Here is a 21,840-nt window from a genome sequence, read left to right on the forward strand (position 1 = left end):
GATTCATATAAAATTGTTTAGCATTGACAGGAGAAATGTGATTTAAAATCAGGTTTTAATACAAATTATCATTATCATACTGATAAGAAATAGTAACAAAAATAAAATTGCATTAGACATACAAAGCATAATGTGAAACCAAACATGTTCATATTTACACATATCTCAATGTGCAGCGAGCAAATATGCTCTGTCAGATTTCAAGGCACTCAAGATCTATCCGTCTGTCTGTCTGTCAGTCCATGGGTGTGTCTGGGGGATAGGTTGATTCAGACAAACGGAAAGTTAACCTACACAATAAGACTAATGGTACAAAGCATAAAATAATTGGCAAAAATAATTACATAACTAAAAAGGGGAGGGGTCCAGTTAGCAGTGAGGTTAGTACGAATGTTCCATTCCATGTATGGACATTGGCAAATACATTATATTCTTTGTCTTATTCAGCACACTACAGTAGGGCTGTAAGTCAAACGGGGTAATGATCGTTGACAGTTTCCGAAATTGGATTCTGTTTGCGACACTAGTCAATTCATCCTTCTATTTGGTTTTGAGTGTTTTGGCCTTGTTTTATTCTGAGCCTAATTGAGAAATAAATCAAATGTAAGCAAGAATAGTTCAGGACTATGATTCTGAAATAATGAGATACTGTCGGTCAAAACTCTCTGACTCCCCTCTACCTTCTCCAACGAATATATGAGGGCTGTAAAAGTTTCATCAACTTTGAAAATGTTGTCCCACTTTATATTAAGAGCCCATGAAAACTAAACATGGACTTGGTAATATGTGGGCAGGACAGGTAGGTTATTACTATGTGGGCAGGACAGGTAAGTTATTACTATGTGGGCAGGACAGGTAGGTTATTACTATGTGGGCAGGACAGGTAGGTTATTACTATGTGGGCAGGACAGGTAGGTTATTACTATGTGGGCAGGACAGGTAGGTTATTACTATGTGGGCAGGACAGGTAGGTTATAACTATGTGGGCAGGACAGGTAGGTTATTACTATGTGGGCAGGACAGGTAGGTTATTACTATGTGGGCAGGACAGGTAGGTTATTACTATGTGGGCAGGACAGGTAGGTTATTACTATGTGGGCAGGACAGGTAGGTTATAACTATGTGGGCAGGACAGGTAGGTTATTACTATGTGGGCAGGACAGGTAGGTTATTACTATGTGGGCAGGACAGGTAGGTTATTACTATGTGGGCAGGACAGGTAGGTTATTACTATGTGGGCAGGACAGGTAGGTTATTACTATGTGGGCAGGACAGGTAGGTTATAACGATGTAAATCCATATGTTTAGACACACTTCAGTGGGAACCAAAGATACATGGATGAAAATCTGTGGATAACAACTCTCCCCTTTTGTATCCCACACTCATATCCATACCTAATTGTACAAAAAACGATCAGATCGTAAGATATTGAGCCTGTCCCTTGGGCTAGTCTTCTGCTTCTAGTTTGCGGTCTTCTTTCGCAGGACAAAGTAGATTATACTGGAGATGAAGGTGAACGCAAAGGAGATCCAGGCCAGAATGAAGGAGTGGCCATACCAACCATCCGATTCATTCTTGTGAAAGATGTCTGTGTAGATGGAGGCAGCGATCATGATGCACAGGCCTGGAGGGAGGGACAAACGTCAAGCAAAGACGGAACTAGTTGTTTAACAGGTTGAAGATTGAAAGTGTTTAGGGCAATACGTACAGGCTAGGAGCTGGAAGATGCCAGAGAAGGTGAATCTCTGTCCCTTTGACAGAGTGAAGAGCTGTCCCACAAACACAAACAGGCCAAGGGAAGAGAATATGCAGGCCAGGATGGAGCTAGCCTGCACTGCCTGGAGGTATTCTGTAGAGGGAGACAGAGACAGACACTGAGTAAGGACTATTTACAGAACAGACACACCCAGAAAAAAACACCATATTAACGAAACAGTGTTGTGTCACACTCTGGAATGCAGAGGTGAAAGGGGCAGTTCTGTTTTTTTAGAAACACAATGAAAGTATTTAATGTGGAAAATTGTGTGCTAAGGAATATTTATGAGAGGATTTAAGACGAGGTCATTTCGTAGGTTGTAAAAGGGTTTCTCAGCAATCAAATAAAACACAGAGATACAATATTGCTACATACATACTTTTGACCACACATTCACTAAAAGGTCTACACACAGACTCACTGTATTTGTAATGCACTTTCAGTGTACGTACTCAAGCAAATCTGAACCTCCCCACCAGCCCCAACCCTGTCTCTGATCCTGCCACGCCCTGTTCAGTTTCCTCTATGAGAAAATGGCATTGTTCTCCCTCGTTGGGCAATAGAGTGCTTACTGATCAATCATACTTCAGTGACAGACACACAGAGACAGGTTAGATGACAGGCTTAGTCTGACAGTTGTCATGGAGCTCTACCCTGAATTCAACCAAACCTCCAGCGCAGTAAACCCACATCCTGGAGAAACTACACTGTTCCTATTTCTGTGCTACAAAAATGTATATCTTGGGGTGACTTGAGACAGAAAATAAACATTTAATTCACATGTAGGTTGATATTTACATATACTGTATATCCAGGAGCAATGCTAATTTCCTGCAGTGCTGGTTTTTTTCCACAGAGAATGTTTCATTACATTTTAGCCCAGCGGTTCAGTATGGCCCAGGCTTACCTTGAGGGTACTGGCCGGGGAGATCGTTGGAGCTCCAGGTTCCATTGGTCAGTATCCACCTGGCCCACACATCAGTGGACACGATTTTTGTCATCCACCAGGCCTGGACAGGACAGAGAGGAGAGATAGTCAATGAACATCCACAGGTTCATGTGTTGTGTCGTCACATGCATTTGGAAGTCCAGGAACAGGGATAACGGTCAATGGGTGGAATGTACATCTGTAGAACATAGCAGCATACCACAGCAGCCAGGTATGCTCCTCTCACTACGACAGGCCTTTTAACACTCACTGGGATCCCACACACGAACAAGAGCATGTTTATGCAGCCACATTGTTGACGATAACGCACAGGCAAACACACGCCACACAAACACACACTTAGGGTGATGAAACACTGGCCAACCTGTTTGTCACCTATCTTCTTTCAGGGGTGAGAGTGAGCTCAGAAATGTAGTCCAGAATACCAAAGTGGAACACTGACAGAACAGCACCAAAGGCCTGAGCCGATGAGGGCTAACATAGCATGCTTTCATCTTTTGATTCAACACTCCACAGACATAGCGGAAGAGACGTGCCCTCGTGTGTAGCTCCACGGGGCTATGTCAACATGAAGAGAACTAAGTGGAGGAGCAGTGGGGGATTACTTACATTGTCGATAGTTGCCACTAGGAGGAGGATGATGCCGGTGAGGTGAAGGAGGAAGATTCCGGCTAGAAGAACCAACATGATGACTGAGAGAAAGACAGAACAAGGGAGAGGGAGAAAGTATATATATATTTTGTTAAAAGTTGGTCAAACACTTCCTCGTTCTATACCCTATCAAATAAAGGGAGACTGGGGGACACAGACACTGTCACGGGGCTTAACATGAGTGACAGGAATAAGATACTCTATTGTTTTGTACTCTTGCTCTACAGTGTCCTTGGGTTTCTTGAAAGTTGCTTTAAATCTCAAGTATTTTTTTATTATTAAATACTATTAGATATGGATGTTGACAAAGGGTGCGGCTTGTGCGGCTTCATAACTCTAGATGGGTTATAGCCACACAAACAGAAATGGAGGGAGGCTTGATAAAAAATGAATCTAAAGGATTCAGAGGAAGAGATTTGAGATAGGACATAGCGATTGGTCAAGCCAGGTAGTGATAGCCCTGGGAAACAGAGAGTGAGAAAATCAGAGGGATAAATGGGGAAGCGTTGGCAGGAGATGAGTTGCAGCTTGCAACAAACCGCCACTCCTTAAAATAACTGCACAAAATACCTACTCCCCTGCCTGCCCCACCTCCCCCAAATAAACACATACACACACCTTAACCCAGGGGTTCTCAAACATTATGGGGCCGGGGACCCCTTTTGTGATAGTACATTCATCATGGACCCCCCCCACCCCCACCCCCCCCCTAATCAGAACACAACTCAAGTTAGATAATAATAGCATACAAGGAGTATTGCCATGACTTCGGCAGTGCGTGGACAGACAAACCAAGTTTTGGGCCCTAGGCTGGAACATTTTAAAGGCTCGCCTGTTGGCAAACGTTACCGTTTCCAAGCTAATTTCCTGCAAATCTACAGATGTTGTCATGCGCCAGAGATTTTTTGTTGTTGCAGCTTTTAAGCTGATATCCTAATATCCTACAATTCTACACATTTTTCTATGAGACAGAGAGAAAAACTTTGCAGTTTTAAAGATTAAATTACACTGCATTTATGTAAAAAGTATTGTGGATGTGTAATTTTTTTAATATATATTTTGAGATCTGGCTGTGAACCCACTGCAAGCCATTGTTAGTGGGTTTGTATGACCCCACATTGAGAATGCCTGCCTTAACCAATTCAGATTAACTAGGCAGCTCAACTCAAAATATTTATAAACGATCTCAATTCACCAATTACAATGGCCATTATTTGATTTATCCATTCATAAACAATACAAAAAAAGCTGAATGACAGTTTGAATGGCCATTGTCAGTAGAGAGAAGGCGAGATTGTATTTAGGAAGAACAAGCATCAAGAAATCATATTGTGAGAACAACTCACGGATACACTTAGAGTTCCTTCCCACCCCTACTACTGGCAATAGAGCGGCTTGGGATCTGGTGGGTGTGGACAGAGTGAGGCGAGAGCCCATCTGGAATGCAGGGAACCTCTCTGGGATAAAGGGCTGGTCTGGGTTGGGTCCAGACATGTGATCTACATCAACACTGACCCCCCCAAAGTTGTTTCCCGCCCACGTACACTTCAAAATTACTGTAATTGGGAACAAGTACTTCTTGGTTAGCTCAACTGTGTGTAAATATTTGAGTACACAAAAGATGGTCTGTGTAATTTCTCATATGAGAGCTTCTCATCTAAGTGCTGAAGGGACAAATGAAGAGGGAACTCGAACTAGTCTTAGACAATTAAACCTCTGCCTGTCTGAGCTGACAGCTGCTGAAGGAAGTTTAGCCCTGTTCTGTTATGTGAAGGAAATACAAACTACACCCTATCTAACCTCAGCAGTTTCTTGCCAGAGTCACCTTGCCAGAGTCACATAGAGTAAACACTGAATTCATGACAATCTCCCTGCCTTCTAGGATGGAGCATAGTTCCACAATGCACTCAGCTACCGACCAGAAATTACAGGACAGGTTTCATGGGCTAACGTGTGTGCATTATGAACTTTAATTAAATGTATACTTAAAGTTTCAGAATTGCAGTGCATTTGGATTTTCACCTTGTAATGTTTGTTTTAGAACCAGCTACCTGATCAATTACCTGAACACACCCACACTGAACTTACCTGGCAAAGGAATAAACTACCAGTATCACTTGCACTACAAAAGACGTGCTAGCTACAATTCAAATTAATTCACACCCCTACTGACTGTGTGCAATTTTATTAGACTTGAGAGTAATAAAATAGAAGGTATGCATATAGGCTATTATCATTTAAAAAACACACGAAGGGAATGTCAAAGAGTTGAGAGTTCTGAAGGAGAACACAAATGTTCAACTTACTTTTTGATGGTAGCCTTTCTGTTGAAGCCCAATTCCTTCTGCTCTCTACGTTCCAAATGTCAGACTCAGCCCTCGCCGCCAAGGCACACACAAACACTTACAACCACACCTCCACCCACTTCCCTCCCTCTTTTCCTCAAGTCCACACCCCACCCAAATCTCTCGCTCCTTTTTTCTATCTCTCTCCCTCCGTTGCTCTCTCTCTCTCTCCCTCTCTGTCTCACATGCATGCAATTACCCAAAAGCCACTATTTCAACAACTTTGTGGTGGAGCATTTGTTTTTCATGTTCTAGCTATGTCTTTGTCACTCTGTCTATTTAGGCCATTATATCCATGAGTACTCAGAGGAAGCTCACTGACTCACCCACTGATGTTTGGGGAACTCCCAAAATATTGTCATGAATTCAAATCCCTGCTGCCATGGAGACTCAGTAGTAACCAGAGCGACCACATTGTTGCTGTTGTATCTCCACACACTGACGTGGTGGGTGTAGTGTTTCTGCCTGATCCCCACCCCCTCTCTCCATTTCCCCTCCAAAGCTCTCTCACCGGGAGGATAGTCAGGATGAAGGAATGTAGTTGGTTGGGAGAGAGGGAGAGGAGGAGGTAACAAGTGCAAGTCATAGCCTGAGAGAGGGAAAGAGAGAGATTGTGTGTTTGCATGAGAACGACTGAGAGAAACCTGTTTCCCACTAGTTCAATTCATATTCACGCTTGATTGATAGATATAGTGCACTATCTAGGACAATAGTCTGACAATATACGTAGGGTGAAAGAAACCAACTTCTATTGACCTCTACTGAGGTAATGTGCTACATACAGAGTGTTTCAGCAGCCTCAGGTGATGTCACAGGGTAATGATGGGGTTTCAGACATGTTTGGCCAAGTGACTCTAAGACCTCAAAGTATTATCCAATGGGCATGTCACATACTGGGTTATTGGTGGATACGTATCCACAAACAGCATACCTCACTTGGGTCAAAGTCAAGGAATGTGGAGTAAACTCTAAAGATGTACTGCGGACTCCCCACACCCAACACTAAGACTGTGACTGTCACAAATCCAATAGTATACATCTTAGCCCCTAGGGGGACTGGCAACTCAAATACTGGGCCTCAAATATAGAAAAAGGCAGAGAGGGAATTTTGAAATGTTGTCTAGCCTGCCTCTTCCCACGGTGTATCGACAACACCTACCTGACAGGTGAGGTAAGCTAGCTTGGGTACAGTGTGGCCTATTATATATCCCTGCTGCCTCTGCCTGCCTATGGAAGCTGGTCCCGAGCTGGGCGGGGCCCCAGTGAAATTAACAAATAACATGTCTGTATAGCTTTTGAGAGGACCAATGGGATCATTTAATCAACAATCAGCCCTTTGTTAATCAAAACTGGAAAAACCAGAGCCCACATAGCAGGGGTGTCAAACTCATTCCACGGAGGGCGGAATGTCTGCAGGTTTGTTTTTTTTTCTTTTCAATTAAGACCTAGACAACCAGGTGAGGGGAGTTCCTTACTAATCAGTGACCTTAATTAATCAATCAAGTACAAGGGTGGAGTGAAAACCTGCAGCCACTCTGCCCTCTGTGGAATCAGTTTGACACGTGCCCTAAAGGCAGACTGGAACAGTTGTGATGTTGTTTGAATTGAAGTGTTGTATGTACAGTATTAATAACGTGTTCGCTCCTTAATATTCAAGGTGGGTCTACAGCGTGGCTGTGGCTCGCCTTGCCTTGTGTGGGATGAGAAGTTAGAATGCGTGGGTTACTTCTGTGAGTGTTGAGAAAGACCACGCCGCTTGTGACTCAGCGCTGAGGAGCTCCCAGGGCCGCTCACTGACAGAGTATTTCCACACGGCCGTGTGAAACAGTTCCAGTGTCCACATGCCAAAGGGAGTAAGCGTGACCATAAGCACGTCACTTTACAATGGTCAAATGATCTGCTGTGGTTAACTGTGTCATTCTCCCCGGTCTCTGCCTGTCTGAGTCTGTCTACGGCAACATGACTGTCCTAGAGGTCTGATTGCTAGGTTTACATTTAGAAAGACAGCAAGAGTATGTAGGGGATTTGCTGGATAATTTGAAAGAAAACTGTGTACTGTTTAATGAGTCAGAACAGATATCAAATACATAGTAGATAGATAGATACATAGTATCAAAAACAGTGTTGAAACTCTCACCCTACCCAGTGTTGACTAATTGGGATGAGGCTATTGGAATCTCACTCATCCCTTCACTCCCACTTGTCGCTTGACTGGTTTCCTATACAGGTAAGGTACACACTGACGTCATGGTGCCGTTGTAACACACACGATCACACCCTTCTGGCCCTCAGATTAATGTCATAGCCACACACACACACACAGTGGAAGGTGAAAGGAGATCCCTATCCTACAGGGAATACTACATGGAGCAAATGGACTGTCTAATTCTATGCCTGCCAGTCAATGTTCCCTCATTTTTTTAAATCGCTTAACAAGTTTCAGGTCTGCTGAAAGCAAACTTGAAAATTCTGTGCAACTTCCGGTGTGCGTTTACTGTGAACACCGAGGATGTACCTGCTTTAAGTTAGTTCTAACAGTGGTCAAGTAGGCTACTGTAGCTATTTGATCATAACGTAGGCCTAGCATCAAAAGCAATGAAGAAAATGCATCACATAACATTTTAACATGGTAATAGCTGTTCTATCATTCAGCCTACAGTAGCAGCCAATGTGTGGTGTTCAATATAGGCCTACATTCCATGAGACTTTTGACAAAAATATACAGGGCTTGACATTAGTCTGTTTATACTCTTGTCCTTGTGTTTTTTGATGCAAGAAACCACTTTACAAAATAAAATTCAGTATTATTCTCATCCCATTATTACAGAGAATCAGACATTGTTCTACCCTCTGCCTATTGGCTACTTAGCTTATTCAAGCCTGTCTCAAAATACAACACTGCCCATTGAAGACCAAAAAAGCACTTAAACTGACTTGCTTTTCAAAGATGTCTAGAAATGCACACATTTTGTGCTCTTGTAGGAAGCAATCACTCCCCCATTGCTGACTACAAATGGGGCTATAACAGGGCTAATAACTCCCTAACTAGCAAAGGATATGAACAAATGTACACGTCGCTACATGCAGTTCTCGCTTTGATCTCAAAACAAGGGCATCTGCACACGACCACTCATGCTGTAAATACAGTCTAGTTCAAAGTGAACGGCACAGATCCATATATGGCAATGGTCTATTTGCATATAGGACTACTGCAGCTCTGATTGGTTATGGCACACTGGTCTGTGTCGAGTAGGGGCCTGAGTTATGCATGTCAATGCAATCGAGTCCGACTCCGATGCTTTCTGCCCACACCAAAAATCTCTTGCATAGTTTGTTTTGCATACTAAGTCTTGTATAGTTGATTTTGTTTCGGTATGTTGCATTGAAAGTGGCTAATATTGCGTTGATTTGATCACAATTGCCACAGTAAAGGGAAACAGTGATCGTGTTAACTAAGGGGTGAAACTAGAAAGTTGAGTGAAAATGTATCTCGTGCTTCTCTGCTCGCTGATATTTCTTCTGCATGGCAGTCCCGGGGAGCTGCACGCCCGCACACGCGCTCACAGCTTAGAGGGAACATTGCTGCCAGTTGAAGGATACTACTCCCATGATCTCCATGTTGTGGCATGCTCCTTCCACATACATTATTCTCTGTAATGCACAAGTAATTCACAAGCAAGATCAAGCCCCTTGAAACTGCACAGGTGCAGCTACCACCCATATTAGTATAGTGAGGGATGCTAAATCTGGTCACTCCCTCCATTAGAGATCCCAGGGACAAAATTTGGGCAGAGAGATTCAAGAGGAAAGTGTAAAGTAGTAGGGGTCTGTGATTATGTGGTGAACCTGGTAAGCCACTGGAAAGCCAGCCAAAGTAAGAGACGTAATGAGCCTAATTAAGGTGGAGCAACATTCAGGTCAGCCAGGTGCCATCATAGGTCAGCCAGAAACAGGTAGAGTTGGACTAGGTCCTAGGACATACACATCAATGTGATTTTATGTAAGCCTCGAAACTAAATGATATCATTATGCAGAGTACATGGACATCCTGTGATTTGTGTTACCCTTTACGTGACCAGAATTAGAATGCCATTTTAATTGCTATGTCATTATCATTTTGGTTTTCACGAGATTATATCTACTTTTGCATAACACTGATTTCCCTGGGGATGATGGGGACAGTGATCAGTTGAGGCCTGTAACGGCAAAACTATGGCAGTCTGTGGTTCCTTTAGATTCGTCTGGGGTTTCTCAATGCTCCCCATGTTTAAAAAATACAACAGTTTCCTATACAATACTACAGTACTTACTATAGAATGATAAACTGTATTATACTGTAGAATACTATACTGTAACTGTAGTATCCCTCAATAACGTGTAGTACTTACTATAATGTTGAAGTATACTGTAGAATACTATCGTAAATACTCAATATTATCCCCCCCAAAAAACACTGTAGTAAATATTACATTAATGCCCGCAAAAAAAGAAGTGAGAAACCTACATGCCAAGTACAGACCAACCTGTTCCCTACAGGCTATAGAAAATAGTAGAAGCTCTGAGCTATCTGTTCAGACCCCAGTCCTACTATCTAAAGGTTATGGAAAATGTGATCTTTTAGTATTTCTCCAGTAGGTTTCCTGAAGGAGAAAGCCTCCACGTCTAAGATAATAAAACAAAAACACTATAGTAAGCTAAATACTACAGTAATGTCTACAAAAACACTACAGTAAATACTACAGGCCACAAAAACACTACAGTACATACTACAGGCTACAAAAACACTACAGTACATACTACAGGCCACAAAAACACTACAGTACATACTACAGGCCACAAAAACACTACAGTACATACTACAGGCCACAAAAACACTATAGTAAATACTACAGGCCACAACAACACTACAGTGCATACTACAGGCCACAACAACACTACAGTGAATACTACAAGCCACAAAAACACTACAGTAAATACTACAGGCTACAAAAACACTACAGTACATACTACAGGCCACAAAAACACTATAGTAAATACTACAGGCCACAAAAACACTACAGTACATACTACAGGCTACAAAAACACTACAGTACATACTACAGGCCACAAAAACACTATAGTAAATACTACAGGCCACAAAAACACTACAGTACATACTACAGGCCACAACAACACTACAGTGAATACTACAAGCCACAAAAACACTACAGTAAATACTACAGGCCACAAAAACACTACAGTACATACTACAGGCCACAAAAACACTACAGTAAATAATACCGGCCACAAAAACACGACAGTAAATACTACCGGCCACAAAAACACGACAGTACATACTACAGGCCACAAAAACACTACAGTAAATACTACAGGCCACAAAACACTACAGTACATACTACAGGCCACAAAACACTACAGTACATACTACAGGCCACAAAAACACTACAGTACATACTACAGGCCACAAAAACACTACAGTAAATACTACAGGCCACAAAAACACTACAGTACATACTACAGGCCACAAAAACACTACAGTAAATACTACAGGCCACAAAAACACTACAGTAAATACTACAGGCCACAAAAACACTACAGTAAATACTACAGGCCACAAAAACACTATAGTAAATACTACAGGCCACAAAAACACTACAGTACATACTACAGGCCACAACAACACTACAGTGAATACTACAAGCCACAAAAACACTACAGTAAATACTACAGGCCACAAAAACACTACAGTACATACTACAGGCCACAAAAACACTACAGTAAATAATACCGGCCACAAAAACACGACAGTAAATACTACCGGCCACAAAAACACGACAGTACATACTACAGGCCACAAAAACACTACAGTAAATACTACAGGCCACAAAACACTACAGTACATACTACAGGCCACAAAAACACTACAGTACATACTACAGGCCACAAAAACACTACAGTAAATACTACAGGCCACAAAAACACTACAGTACATACTACAGGCCACAAAAACACTACAGTAAATACTACAGGCCACAAAAACACTACAGTAAATACTACAGGCCACAAAAACACTACAGTAAATACTACAGGCCACAAAAACACTACAGTAAATACTACTGTATACTACAATCCGCAAAAGCACTACATAAATAACTATAGTTTATACTACCATTTATTTATACCATAGAATACTATAGTATTTTTTCATGTGGGTCCCTGCAAGGGGAATTCCAACAGGTCTTAAAGCAGTCTGTTGTTGTTGTTTTTTTAAGAAGAAAAAGTAAACTGTCAGGGATAGCTTTAAGGGACATGAAGCTCAATGTACTAACAAAAAACTGATACGAAATGTAGCCACTAGTTGTTTTGGTTGTTCCAGCAACTGTTTACATTCAATAAAAAAAAATCATGATATTTAGTGGAGTTGCCCGTTTCCATGGTGACTGGTCAGGGTTTTATTCTTGATCCACTCCCTCTCTGTCACTTCCACACTGTGGCTCTTTTTTTAGATCTCACATTATTGCTACATTTCACTTAGTTTGCACATGATCTACCCTCCTCCTCCTTCTCTGACTGTTTTGTCCCTCCTTTTCCTGCTCAGCCCTTGTTTACCACCCCTCTCCCTCTTTTCTCTCAATGAAATCCAGACATACATATTTTTTGCTTTGAAACGTTGAAAAGAAAACAACTCCTGACTGTTGGTTGCTAGGCAACTCACAATGAGTCATCACTCTGCAGCGCCCATCAACCCCCTCTCCTCCCCTGTACACTCTCTTCATGTAGCCTATTGAATAGTGTGGTTCAGTTAGACAGTGTACACTACGCTCAGTTTCAATGAATTCCCTGTTACTTACGGGTCCTTGAATATTACAGTAGTTAGTATGCAGATGCCTGATAAAAGAGGAAAGTACAGTGGAATTTGTTTTTCAGTCAGTCTTAGGCCTACTGCTGTCTGTACAATTCATGCCACTGTACTATTTGGTTGATAATGATCAACATTGATGTTGTCATGTGGTGACACAGTGTCTCTATGACAATAATAGCAACGGTTATAGTGATGATATTACAAAGGAAACACTCAATAAAATCCCTATGACGCACAAATTTGCTAGATTATTCCAAATTGATTTCAGGGAAATTTCCACACAAAAAATATCCCAATTTGTGCCAGCCATCAGTGAGAAACCTACATGCCAAGTATAGATCATATGTTGTGTTCCCCACAGGTTACAGAAGAGAGCAGAAGAGCTGAACTATCGGTTCAGGCTCCAGTCCTACCTACATACAGATTATGGACCCCACTTCTATGTCAAAGATACAAAAACAATACAGTGAAGTAAATAATACACTACTCTGCTAAAACACTATGGTGAATACTATAGTATATAAATATAGCAATACTGTACTATTTATACCATAGTATACTATAGTATTATGTCAGGTGAGTTGGTACAAAAGCAGGTTCCCTAACCCATACATTCAAAGGTGAAACTTGATTAGGGTCAGGTTCACCTCTCAGCAATTGCTGACGTTCTTATGCTACAGCAGATAATGGTTTCTTTTCCTACCATATTATTTTCCTACCAAAGCAAAGTTCTAGGAACTGCGTAAGGTTACTTGGCCATACCAGGGTAAGGGTGGAATGGTCAGAGGCTCCTCGGGGGGGAGTGGAGAATTCAATGTGTGCTTTGACTTGTATGACAATACCACCCTCTTGTGGAGAGAAGAGAGCCTGTCATCTCTAACGTATTGTGGTTACGTTTCAACTTGACTTTTATTATGGTAAATTATATAGCAAACCTGTAATTATATACCCCTGTAGAAATGACAAGCATAATTGGAATCAGCATGCCATTGTTGAGACTAATTACCAATTAAGACTACTTGAGGTTGAATCAGTGAACACATGTGGTGCTTGCGGAAGCATTCAAAATATACCTTTCCCCTCGTCCCAGTGTGTTAATGCACGCTGAGAAACAATCATATTGGCAATGTATTTTACACATAAATGTTACGGTATCCTCCTACTTTACATTCTAACAATCACTCGGTATCTGCGAGGTCAGGCTCACGATTCGACGGGTAAAATAATAATCCACACACCTGTTGAGTTTATAGAATCCACACAAAATCCTCTTTCAAGCGACAATGTCTCCCGTAATGATAAACTGACTCATTACACCCCGACGACAAAGACCAACGTCCTTTAAACAAACCAGCCAAGAAACCGCGTAGAAATGCCAGCGCGAAGACAGATCCACGAGACCAAGCCACGTGAAATTGGTGAATCATACGAAAATGTATATTTTCGCACGTTATCTCAGGACTTTGAAGAATTGAACAGATCTCGACTTTCAGGTAGAAAACGAATGGTGGTATTCAATGATAAGAACGACAAGTACCATGCCAAACAACACGAGGAGAAGCATTCGGAAGGTTTACCATTTAAATCCTATAGTAATATCGATTGCAATCAAGGAAAAATTCAGAATTTACATCGTGGAAAGTTTTCCATCACAGGAAACGATGAGAACCACTCACAAATGGCATACCACTCAGATTCAGTAACTCCAGGTAAACTATAGGTGGGCTCTGTTTGTCATGTAGCCTATTCTACCATTCAACTTGTTTTAGTTTGACTAGCCACGTATTTCCTTGCTCAAAATGTGCATAATAGGCTAATGTTATGTCTATTTTAGGAGTGCGTGCAGGAAAGATCCGAGTTCGAGGTGAGATAGCGAAAGCAGAGAGCTGGATGAGAATGGAGCCAGACGTAGAATGTGGAGATGAGACTATGACCCTCACTGTCAGAGGGAGACGAGCCCTACATCTGTTAGTAGACAGAGGTAAATCGGACAGTGACCTATCCCGTTGATCACGACTCTCAGTTCCGTTACACATTAGTCATTGGATGAAGGTGTCTTCTGTACAGGGGAGTGTTTATTTTATTATATATATATATATTTTTTTTTAAGAGCCCCGATGCTCGGTCTGAACATTAACTCACATCGCTTGGGGTAGGGTTTTGGAAGCATAAGGACCTTATATTTTATAAAAACATTTAAATTGATACACGCCTTTAGAGTTAGGCCCAACCTAGACGTAAATCTAGGTGTGTAAATCTGGGACACTCACATTAGTTTGCTATGGTTACATAAAACAGAAGGTTACTTAATAACCCTTTAACCTTAATCCCTAACCTAGCTAACGTTAGCCATTTTTTTCTACAAATGAATACATACCATACGAAACGTAGCATATCATACTAAATGGAGTGTCACGGATTTACGTACAGAATAATACGGAAGACAGTGGACTACTGTGCTAATTAGCTATCTGCGTCTCTGAACACCTTTGTAAATGGAAGACGGACGCCACAAACTTGAGACGTCACCAAAAAATACTATTGGCTGCAACTGTGTTAAAAACAGTACAGTATTTTAATTTCTGAAATGATTTTGACGTGATATGAAAGTAGAGGGATTTATGTTTCTAGAAACTTACTGCAATTGAGAATTGATTCCTGTTTTTACATGGAATATTTGACTATTTTGGCTTCCAGAGCCAATTCGCCTTTAAACAGAACATGTAAAGGCCTTGGACTATAAGGAGTAAAGTTAGCCCAATGATGGACTAAAAGGAGCCTAAGTCTGACCACAAGGAGTGTGGGTGTGAATGACGCATAGCTGTAGGCTATTCTATTAATTTGTCCTCTTGCCTTTAGCGAATGCCTCTGCTTTCCCCCTGGCCCAACTACCCTCTCAATGTGGCTACTCCGTCGAGTCGACCTGGCGAGACTTGACGTTTGTGGTACCTTATAATGCCTGTCACGTCAACCAAGAAGTGGTAAAGTAGCAATCACCCCCCTCTGCCCTGCTTAAAAGAACTTGATGTCTATAATCACAATCCATTCTCTGAACTTGTCAGACTGGCAGGTGAAAACTGTTCTGTGACTGTCATTCTGTCAACATAAAAGCTTTTCCTATTGTTCTTCACACACTGTTATTCACTCCTTTCCTTTGGCCTGCGGTGCTGCTGACAGGATGGTAGTTATGTGTTGCCTCTGATCTGGAGAGGGACCCCTGTGAAGATGTCCTGCCCAATGTCCCTGGCCCCCTCCTCCCTCTGCTGCTCGTCTCAGGGAATGACTGTCAGACTGCAAGTTCATGGAGCCAAAGAGGAGCTCAGAGTCAAGGGTAAGTGTGAAATTATACTATATAACTCATCACAATTGTACTCCGCCTGCACGCTATGGCTGCTGAACAGACCGATTTTTAGAGGCTTAATTTGGACTGAATCCAATGTTTCTGTAACTTTCTACAGCTATGATGAGTTTGTGGGGCTACTGTCAAGTCTGTATGTGTGCTGTGTTGGTTTCCCCCTGCAGTTAGAGGAAAATGGACGCCACTGCTTTCGCTGGCCCTGCAGTGTGGCTACAGTATGGACAGGCAACATGGAGAGCTGCTCATATCTGCACCCTTCACTGCCTGTGGGATCACATCAAAGGTTAGCCATGGCACTCCTATTGCGCTATGACTTGGGATGGAAATGACGACTCGCGGCTACTTGACTGTCCTTTTTGCTTTTACATGAGATTTGCTGAAACAATTTCTTTGCTTAATAATGTTGCATTTTACACTGTGAACAAAACATTAGGAACACCTGCTTTTTCCATGACTGACCAGGTGAAAGCTTTGATCCCTTATTGATGTCACTTGTTAGATCCACTTCGATCAGTGTAGATGAAGGGGAGGAGATGGGTAAAATATATTTTTTTGAGCCTGGAGACATGACTTGTGTATGTGTACCATTCAGAGGGTTGAATGGGCAAGACAAGAGATTGCAGTGCCTTTGAACAGGGTATGGTAGTAGGTGCCAAGCTCAGTGGTTTCTGTCAAGAACTGCAATGCTGCTGGGTTGTTCATGCTCTAAAGTTTCCTGTCTATTTCACTAACTGAAATAATGGACACTTTCTTCCAGGATGGAAAATACACTCTCTCTCTTCAAATAGGAGAGAAAGCCGTCACACTGGCCTGTCCTTCTTCTCTGCCTGTCCAAGTAACACAACCCCTCCGACCTGCAGCAGATTTCCCCCATTATGTAACTATGGGCCCAACAAGCTCAGTTTCCTCAACCCTGCTGTCTAACCCTTCTTCCATAACCCTGTCTTACCCAGTGCTTCACCCATCCTTCCCATTTAATCCCCTGCCCACATTGCCCCCTGATCAGCATCCCAGCCCTGGTATCCATGTTACTTCTCCCTTGACTACAGGCCCCTCTGTCCATCCTCCCCTGGCTCAGCGTCTTCAGGCCTACCCATTCTCTCAGTATTACTACCTCCACACGATGCCCCTCAGTGAGTCATACCAGTCACCCCTCTCCTCTAGTCCCCCCTCTCAACTCCCAACTACAGGCCCCACTGAGTCGAAGCCAGGCCACACTCCTTTCCCAAGCCACCCCAACTACAATAACCCCCATGTTACTCAGTATTCTTCCACTACAGCTGGTCATCCAGTTCACTCTGAAGCCCCCACTCTCCGACCCCCAGAGTATCCTCGCCACCCATACTACCACAACTACCATCACCCCAACATCCCTATGCTTGAGCCACCTCGAGGGCCCAGTCCTGGTGCCAAGACGGGTACTTCCACCAATGGTCCTCGGGTTGAACCACCTGTCCCTCACACCCTTAACCCGATCTTCCGGGTGTTTCCGCACTACCACCCCAAAGTGCCTCCCTATAACCCACCCCAACACCCTCAGCCTGTTACCCCTGCCTCTCACTCCTCTACTCTCCCGGTTAGCAGTTCACAAACACCGTAGAACTCCTGTTCCTCATGTGCCTCACCCTCCACCCTATCCTCACTACTACACCCCACAAACACCCAGTGGTGAAGTCAAGAGATCCCATCACCCTGATAACCCTTTTATTAATCTTCAACCTTTGAAACCTATCACTTCCCCTTACTCATCTCCCACTTTAATAGAGATCCCATTCTACCAATACACTCTTAATTTTCCTTACAAGCCTCCACCGATCCAGAAACCTAGACTTGGTCTCCAGACCAACAATCCCTCTAGACCCATGGACAAACATCCTCCAGTTGTCCCATCTCCCCCTGCGTCGTCTCCTGATCAAAGTGGAAAGTCGCACCGTCATGGTCACCTGAAATGGCCTCCACAACAACAACCCTCCAATTCACACACAGCCCAGAGCCTGTCTACTAGTTCTACCTCTGTTGCCCATGCTGCAATCCAACCTCTTCTCTTTCCAAACTTCCCCCCGTTGTACTACCCTCATCTGAAATCACCCATCAGCAACCCTCAACATGAACAAAACCCTGTTACTGTCCTCCCCACTGCTCTGCCTGCATCCTCTTCAACCTCTACTCCAGCATCTGGCCATCCAGTTTATCCACACTACTACGATCACCCATACTATTACTACTCAATGCCTTATGATCCATACAGATTACCCCAACCTGTTGATCATGCATTTTCTGCCCCATCTAAAGGAGCTCTATCTCAGACCTCTGCTCCTCACACTATGGAAACCTTTCACCAACCAGCCCTTCCATATGACTATGCCCAGGCCAAAATGCCTATCCAGATTACTACCCAACCTTGGCCTTCTCCTGCCACTAACAGTCCTCAAACCTCCACTCCAACCCCAGAATCTACAACTCCTGAAATCCCACCTTTTCCCTTTGACCCCTACTACTACTACCATCCTGGAATGTCCATCTACGACCAGGACCAAAGCTATGATCCCAGTACAAACGCCGAAAAGACATCAGGGGCTCAAGCTCCCCTAGATTCTGACCATTATAGAAGAGGAAGCTTTGCCCACACTCCTGTGGCGAGTCCAACCCATGCACCCCATCCCACCAACCCCACTCATAACCCCTCACACCCTCACATCATTCATCCACAACCTTCAACCATTCCTTCCCCTCATCATCCCAACCCAGGGCCCCCTGGAGATCTGTCAGACCCAGTGATGAAAGGTGAGTCTTCATCTTGAATATTTCTACTGTATGTGTGCACTGCACCACTATTGAAAGGCTATGTGGTTCTCATATCAGTGCAGGCACTATAAAGAGCCACAAGAGGGCACCTCACCTCTACTAGGTGATCCTGGAGACCACCGTGTAATTGGTTTTTACTTCAGTAACAAATATCCACTTAAGTAGAAGTTCATAAACCTGGTTTGTCACACCAGTACCGTTTCCTTTCCCTCCATATAGACCCTGGTTTCAAGGCTGATACACACACACACACACACACACACACCCTGTGGCTTGTCCGACCAGGACTGTGACGGCTCCTTAGGTTGCTGCTCTTACCTTGTGAATGGTTAGTCTCTCGATCTCAAGCTACTGGTCTTGGTGTTGCTATGGAGAAGCCATAACAGTTTGGTGTTTCACCGACATCAAAACACTTCTCGGAGGAGTGGAAATGGTCTTCCAGCATGTCCAAGGCCATGTGCACATGCTTGGTATTTCGGGAATGTCAGCTTTCGAACTGCTTTGCTACTCATTAGTTTACACAATGTGCTGATTGTGTCTTAGGTCCTCAGGCTGTGTATGTGTGTCAACCCTCAGAGTGTACATTGGGGCGTCAATTTGTCTTTGCGGTCCCTGGCTCTCTGGTGGACCCCACGGTCTCCCTTCCCCCTCTACCTGCGGACAGCCATGTGTCCTGTACCCCCCCAGAGGATGACGTCTGACCTGTACAGTGTACCCCTGGATGGCTGTGGAGTGCACAGATATGTAAGTTACTGGACACTTGCTACTCAACATCCTTGTATAACTGTTCAACATATTACCTGTAATTATTTTGCATGTTATAGTTTGATGCGCCTTCTTTTGCCCTGTTGCTCGTCTGTTTGGTTAGGAGGATGGTCAGGCCATGGTCCACTTGTTGGAGTTCAACGCTCTACTTTCCACACAACATAAACACAGCACCACGTCTGAAGACTCACCTGTCCGGTAAAGCCATTTTACTACCTGAACAAATGGTTCAAATCCCCAGCAAATGTATTTCATTATTTTTCCCAGAAGTTACCATTTGAATGCTAATGCTTTCAAACCATGATGATGAACTTGCAATCCTTTAGTACAGATGGGATGAGATTAGAAATCAGTGGAGTTAGTGCAACATGAGCTTGTCTACTGTGTAGGTTGATGGTGGAGTGCAGGTCTTTTCCTGGTTCTCCCGGAAGGGTGAGGTACCAGGTGATGAACACCAGCCCCCCTGTCCCCACTCAGGGCTCATTGGCTGTCCAGCTACGAATCGCTACAGGTAGGACTATATAGGTAATTAAACTTTCAGGAGTAGCAGCAGAGCTATGTAGGACTCTGAGGAGTGGGTTTTATCATACTGTATCTGCCAACTAACCACCTATCCTCCCCATATTTGCCTCTGCCTGTAGATGAGCACTACAGCAGCTTCTACCCAGAAAAACATTGACCACTCAGTCTACTTCAGGGGCGACCTTTGCACCTGGAAGTGGGTCTCCTGAGCCCCCCAGACATGGACCCTGGCCTGGTGCTCCTGGTGCACTACTGTCTGGCCTACCCAGACACACCACGGGCCCGCTGGCTGCTCATCTATGATGGGTAGGTTGTTCCACTGTAGTTCCTGTTTGTTTACATGCAACAGCAGAGAAAGCACTTCATAGCTACGTGAAATGTCCATATTTTATAGGTTTTTCCACAGAACCTGCTGCTCAGCTCCACTAAATAACTGTCCATATAGTGAACAGGCAGTTGTTTTGTCTCATTTTTCAGCTGTCCCAGCCGTGGTGACTCCCAGGCCCCTCCCCCACCACCTGCCCAACCCCGTCACACCCGGAGGCTCACAATCACCACCTTCCAGTCTTTACCCACAGGACGTCCCTCCCACCTGGAGGACCAGGAGGTCCGTTTCAGCCAATGGTGTCATATTATAGACAGTTTGATACAGTACTGTCTGATCAGTGCATTTGAATGTGTTGTCCTGTCCTCATCCACAACAGATCTACTTCATGTGCTCCACAGAGGTGTGCTCCCCATCAGACGGGGACTGTATTGAGGGCTGCGTCAGTTTAGAGTTGAATTAACACTCCTATAATGGTTTGGACAATTTTGAGCACAAGGTAGGAGTATAAACCATCCATTTCTTGAAGTTACTAAAATGTACTTATTTAATACTGTAGTGCTCAAATGTGTTTCTTAGTGTTCAACTTGACACTCGTATTTGTTACATTAACTGTTATTCATTTGTAGGACCAAAGCTGGATAACTGAATAAATAAATACACATTTACTCACAATTGGTCAATGATTTTTTTTCTCCAGCACTTATTCAGTCATGCAGTAAGCACAATGACATCAGACGAGGAAGAAAAACAACTTTATTTTAACAAAAAAGCTCCACTTGGTGCCAAGTTACAGTCAGTAGTATTAGCTTGTAACAGAACATAATGCTGTTCTCACAGTGCAAACTAAATCATTGGAAATTGTAGTTCTCATAAAATAAGACTTCCTACAAGACACTTGACCTGGTAAGGTACACCATTTGGCCCACTCCTGCATGACACGGCAACACTTTGGCTAGTGTACCAAGCCACTCCATCTGAAGTGTTTATTCTATCACACTCAACAGCCTCCAGTACAACTGCTGCCTGATGGGGCATTCAGGGAGACATAATTCCCAAGCGCAATAAGGTTGTAAGTTTCACATCCGCTGCGATTGGAGTGACTCAAAAGGAAATGTTTCCCAGTTGCAAACATTAGTTTGCTTATAAAAATCGGCATCAAAGAAAAATAAGTCAAGCAAACAATGTTCCAAAGTCATATTTAAGGATTCCTGACTCAACTTTGCATATCATCCCACATCAACATCCAAACAGGGCTCAGGGCGTACAAGTGGAGCATGATTAATGTTAATGTACTTAATTTGGCATAGAGAACCAAATACAGATTAATCCAGTTAAATCCTAACACCATGTTAAGATACTAATTCTGTCAGCAGTACATTGCAACAAACATGATTCTAAACTGATGTTATTACAGGGAAAGGTAATGTTGGACAGTGCTTCACTTGTCTGATTACAGCAGTGCCCTCTTAATGCGCTGTATGACTTAATGAAATGGTCC

At 43.2% G+C, this 21,840-nt stretch overlaps 1 protein-coding gene, 1 non-coding gene and 1 pseudogene across 6 annotated transcripts; 2 read left to right on the forward strand and 1 right to left on the reverse strand.

Annotated features, from left to right (window-relative positions):
• Positions 1-36: 36 nt before the first annotated feature.
• Positions 37-14,249, reverse strand: LOC110538329 (epithelial membrane protein 2). Of its 4 annotated transcripts, none has more exons than XM_090193524.1 (5): positions 13,803-14,249; positions 3,316-3,398; positions 2,665-2,767; positions 1,710-1,850; positions 37-1,625 (listed from the first exon to the last, which is right to left on the reverse strand). In XM_090193524.1, the coding sequence occupies exons 2-5, from the start codon at positions 3,391-3,393 to the stop codon at positions 1,462-1,464; spliced, it is 486 nt and encodes a 161-aa protein (XP_090049650.1). In that variant the 5' UTR covers positions 3,394-3,398; positions 13,803-14,249; the 3' UTR covers positions 37-1,461. The 4 variants fall into 4 exon arrangements, with proteins under 4 accessions (XP_090049650.1, XP_021480755.2, XP_021480754.2 ...); XM_021625080.3 differs by lacking the exon at positions 13,803-14,249 and adding an exon at positions 6,029-6,295; XM_021625079.3 differs by lacking the exon at positions 13,803-14,249 and adding an exon at positions 5,664-6,231.
• LOC118937910 (U7 small nuclear RNA) lies at positions 10,308-10,360 on the forward strand. The gene has a single exon (XR_005035319.1). It is a non-coding gene; the product is annotated as a U7 small nuclear RNA (small nuclear RNA).
• On the forward strand, positions 13,937-20,869 carry LOC110538327 (uncharacterized; annotated as a pseudogene). Its single transcript, XR_016484784.1, has 13 exons — positions 13,937-14,273; positions 14,399-14,545; positions 15,424-15,542; positions 15,742-15,895; positions 16,087-16,205; positions 16,680-17,518; positions 17,743-17,860; positions 18,947-19,048; positions 19,243-19,471; positions 19,596-19,690; positions 19,882-20,003; positions 20,134-20,320; positions 20,492-20,869. The product of XR_016484784.1 is annotated as an uncharacterized LOC110538327 (transcript).
• The last annotated feature ends 971 nt before the right edge of the window (positions 20,870-21,840 follow it).

This window comes from Oncorhynchus mykiss, chromosome 12 (genome assembly GCF_057628025.1).
Source record: "Oncorhynchus mykiss isolate SJ-2025 chromosome 12, ASM5762802v1, whole genome shotgun sequence".
Classification (NCBI taxonomy): domain Eukaryota; kingdom Metazoa; phylum Chordata; class Actinopteri; order Salmoniformes; family Salmonidae; genus Oncorhynchus; species Oncorhynchus mykiss.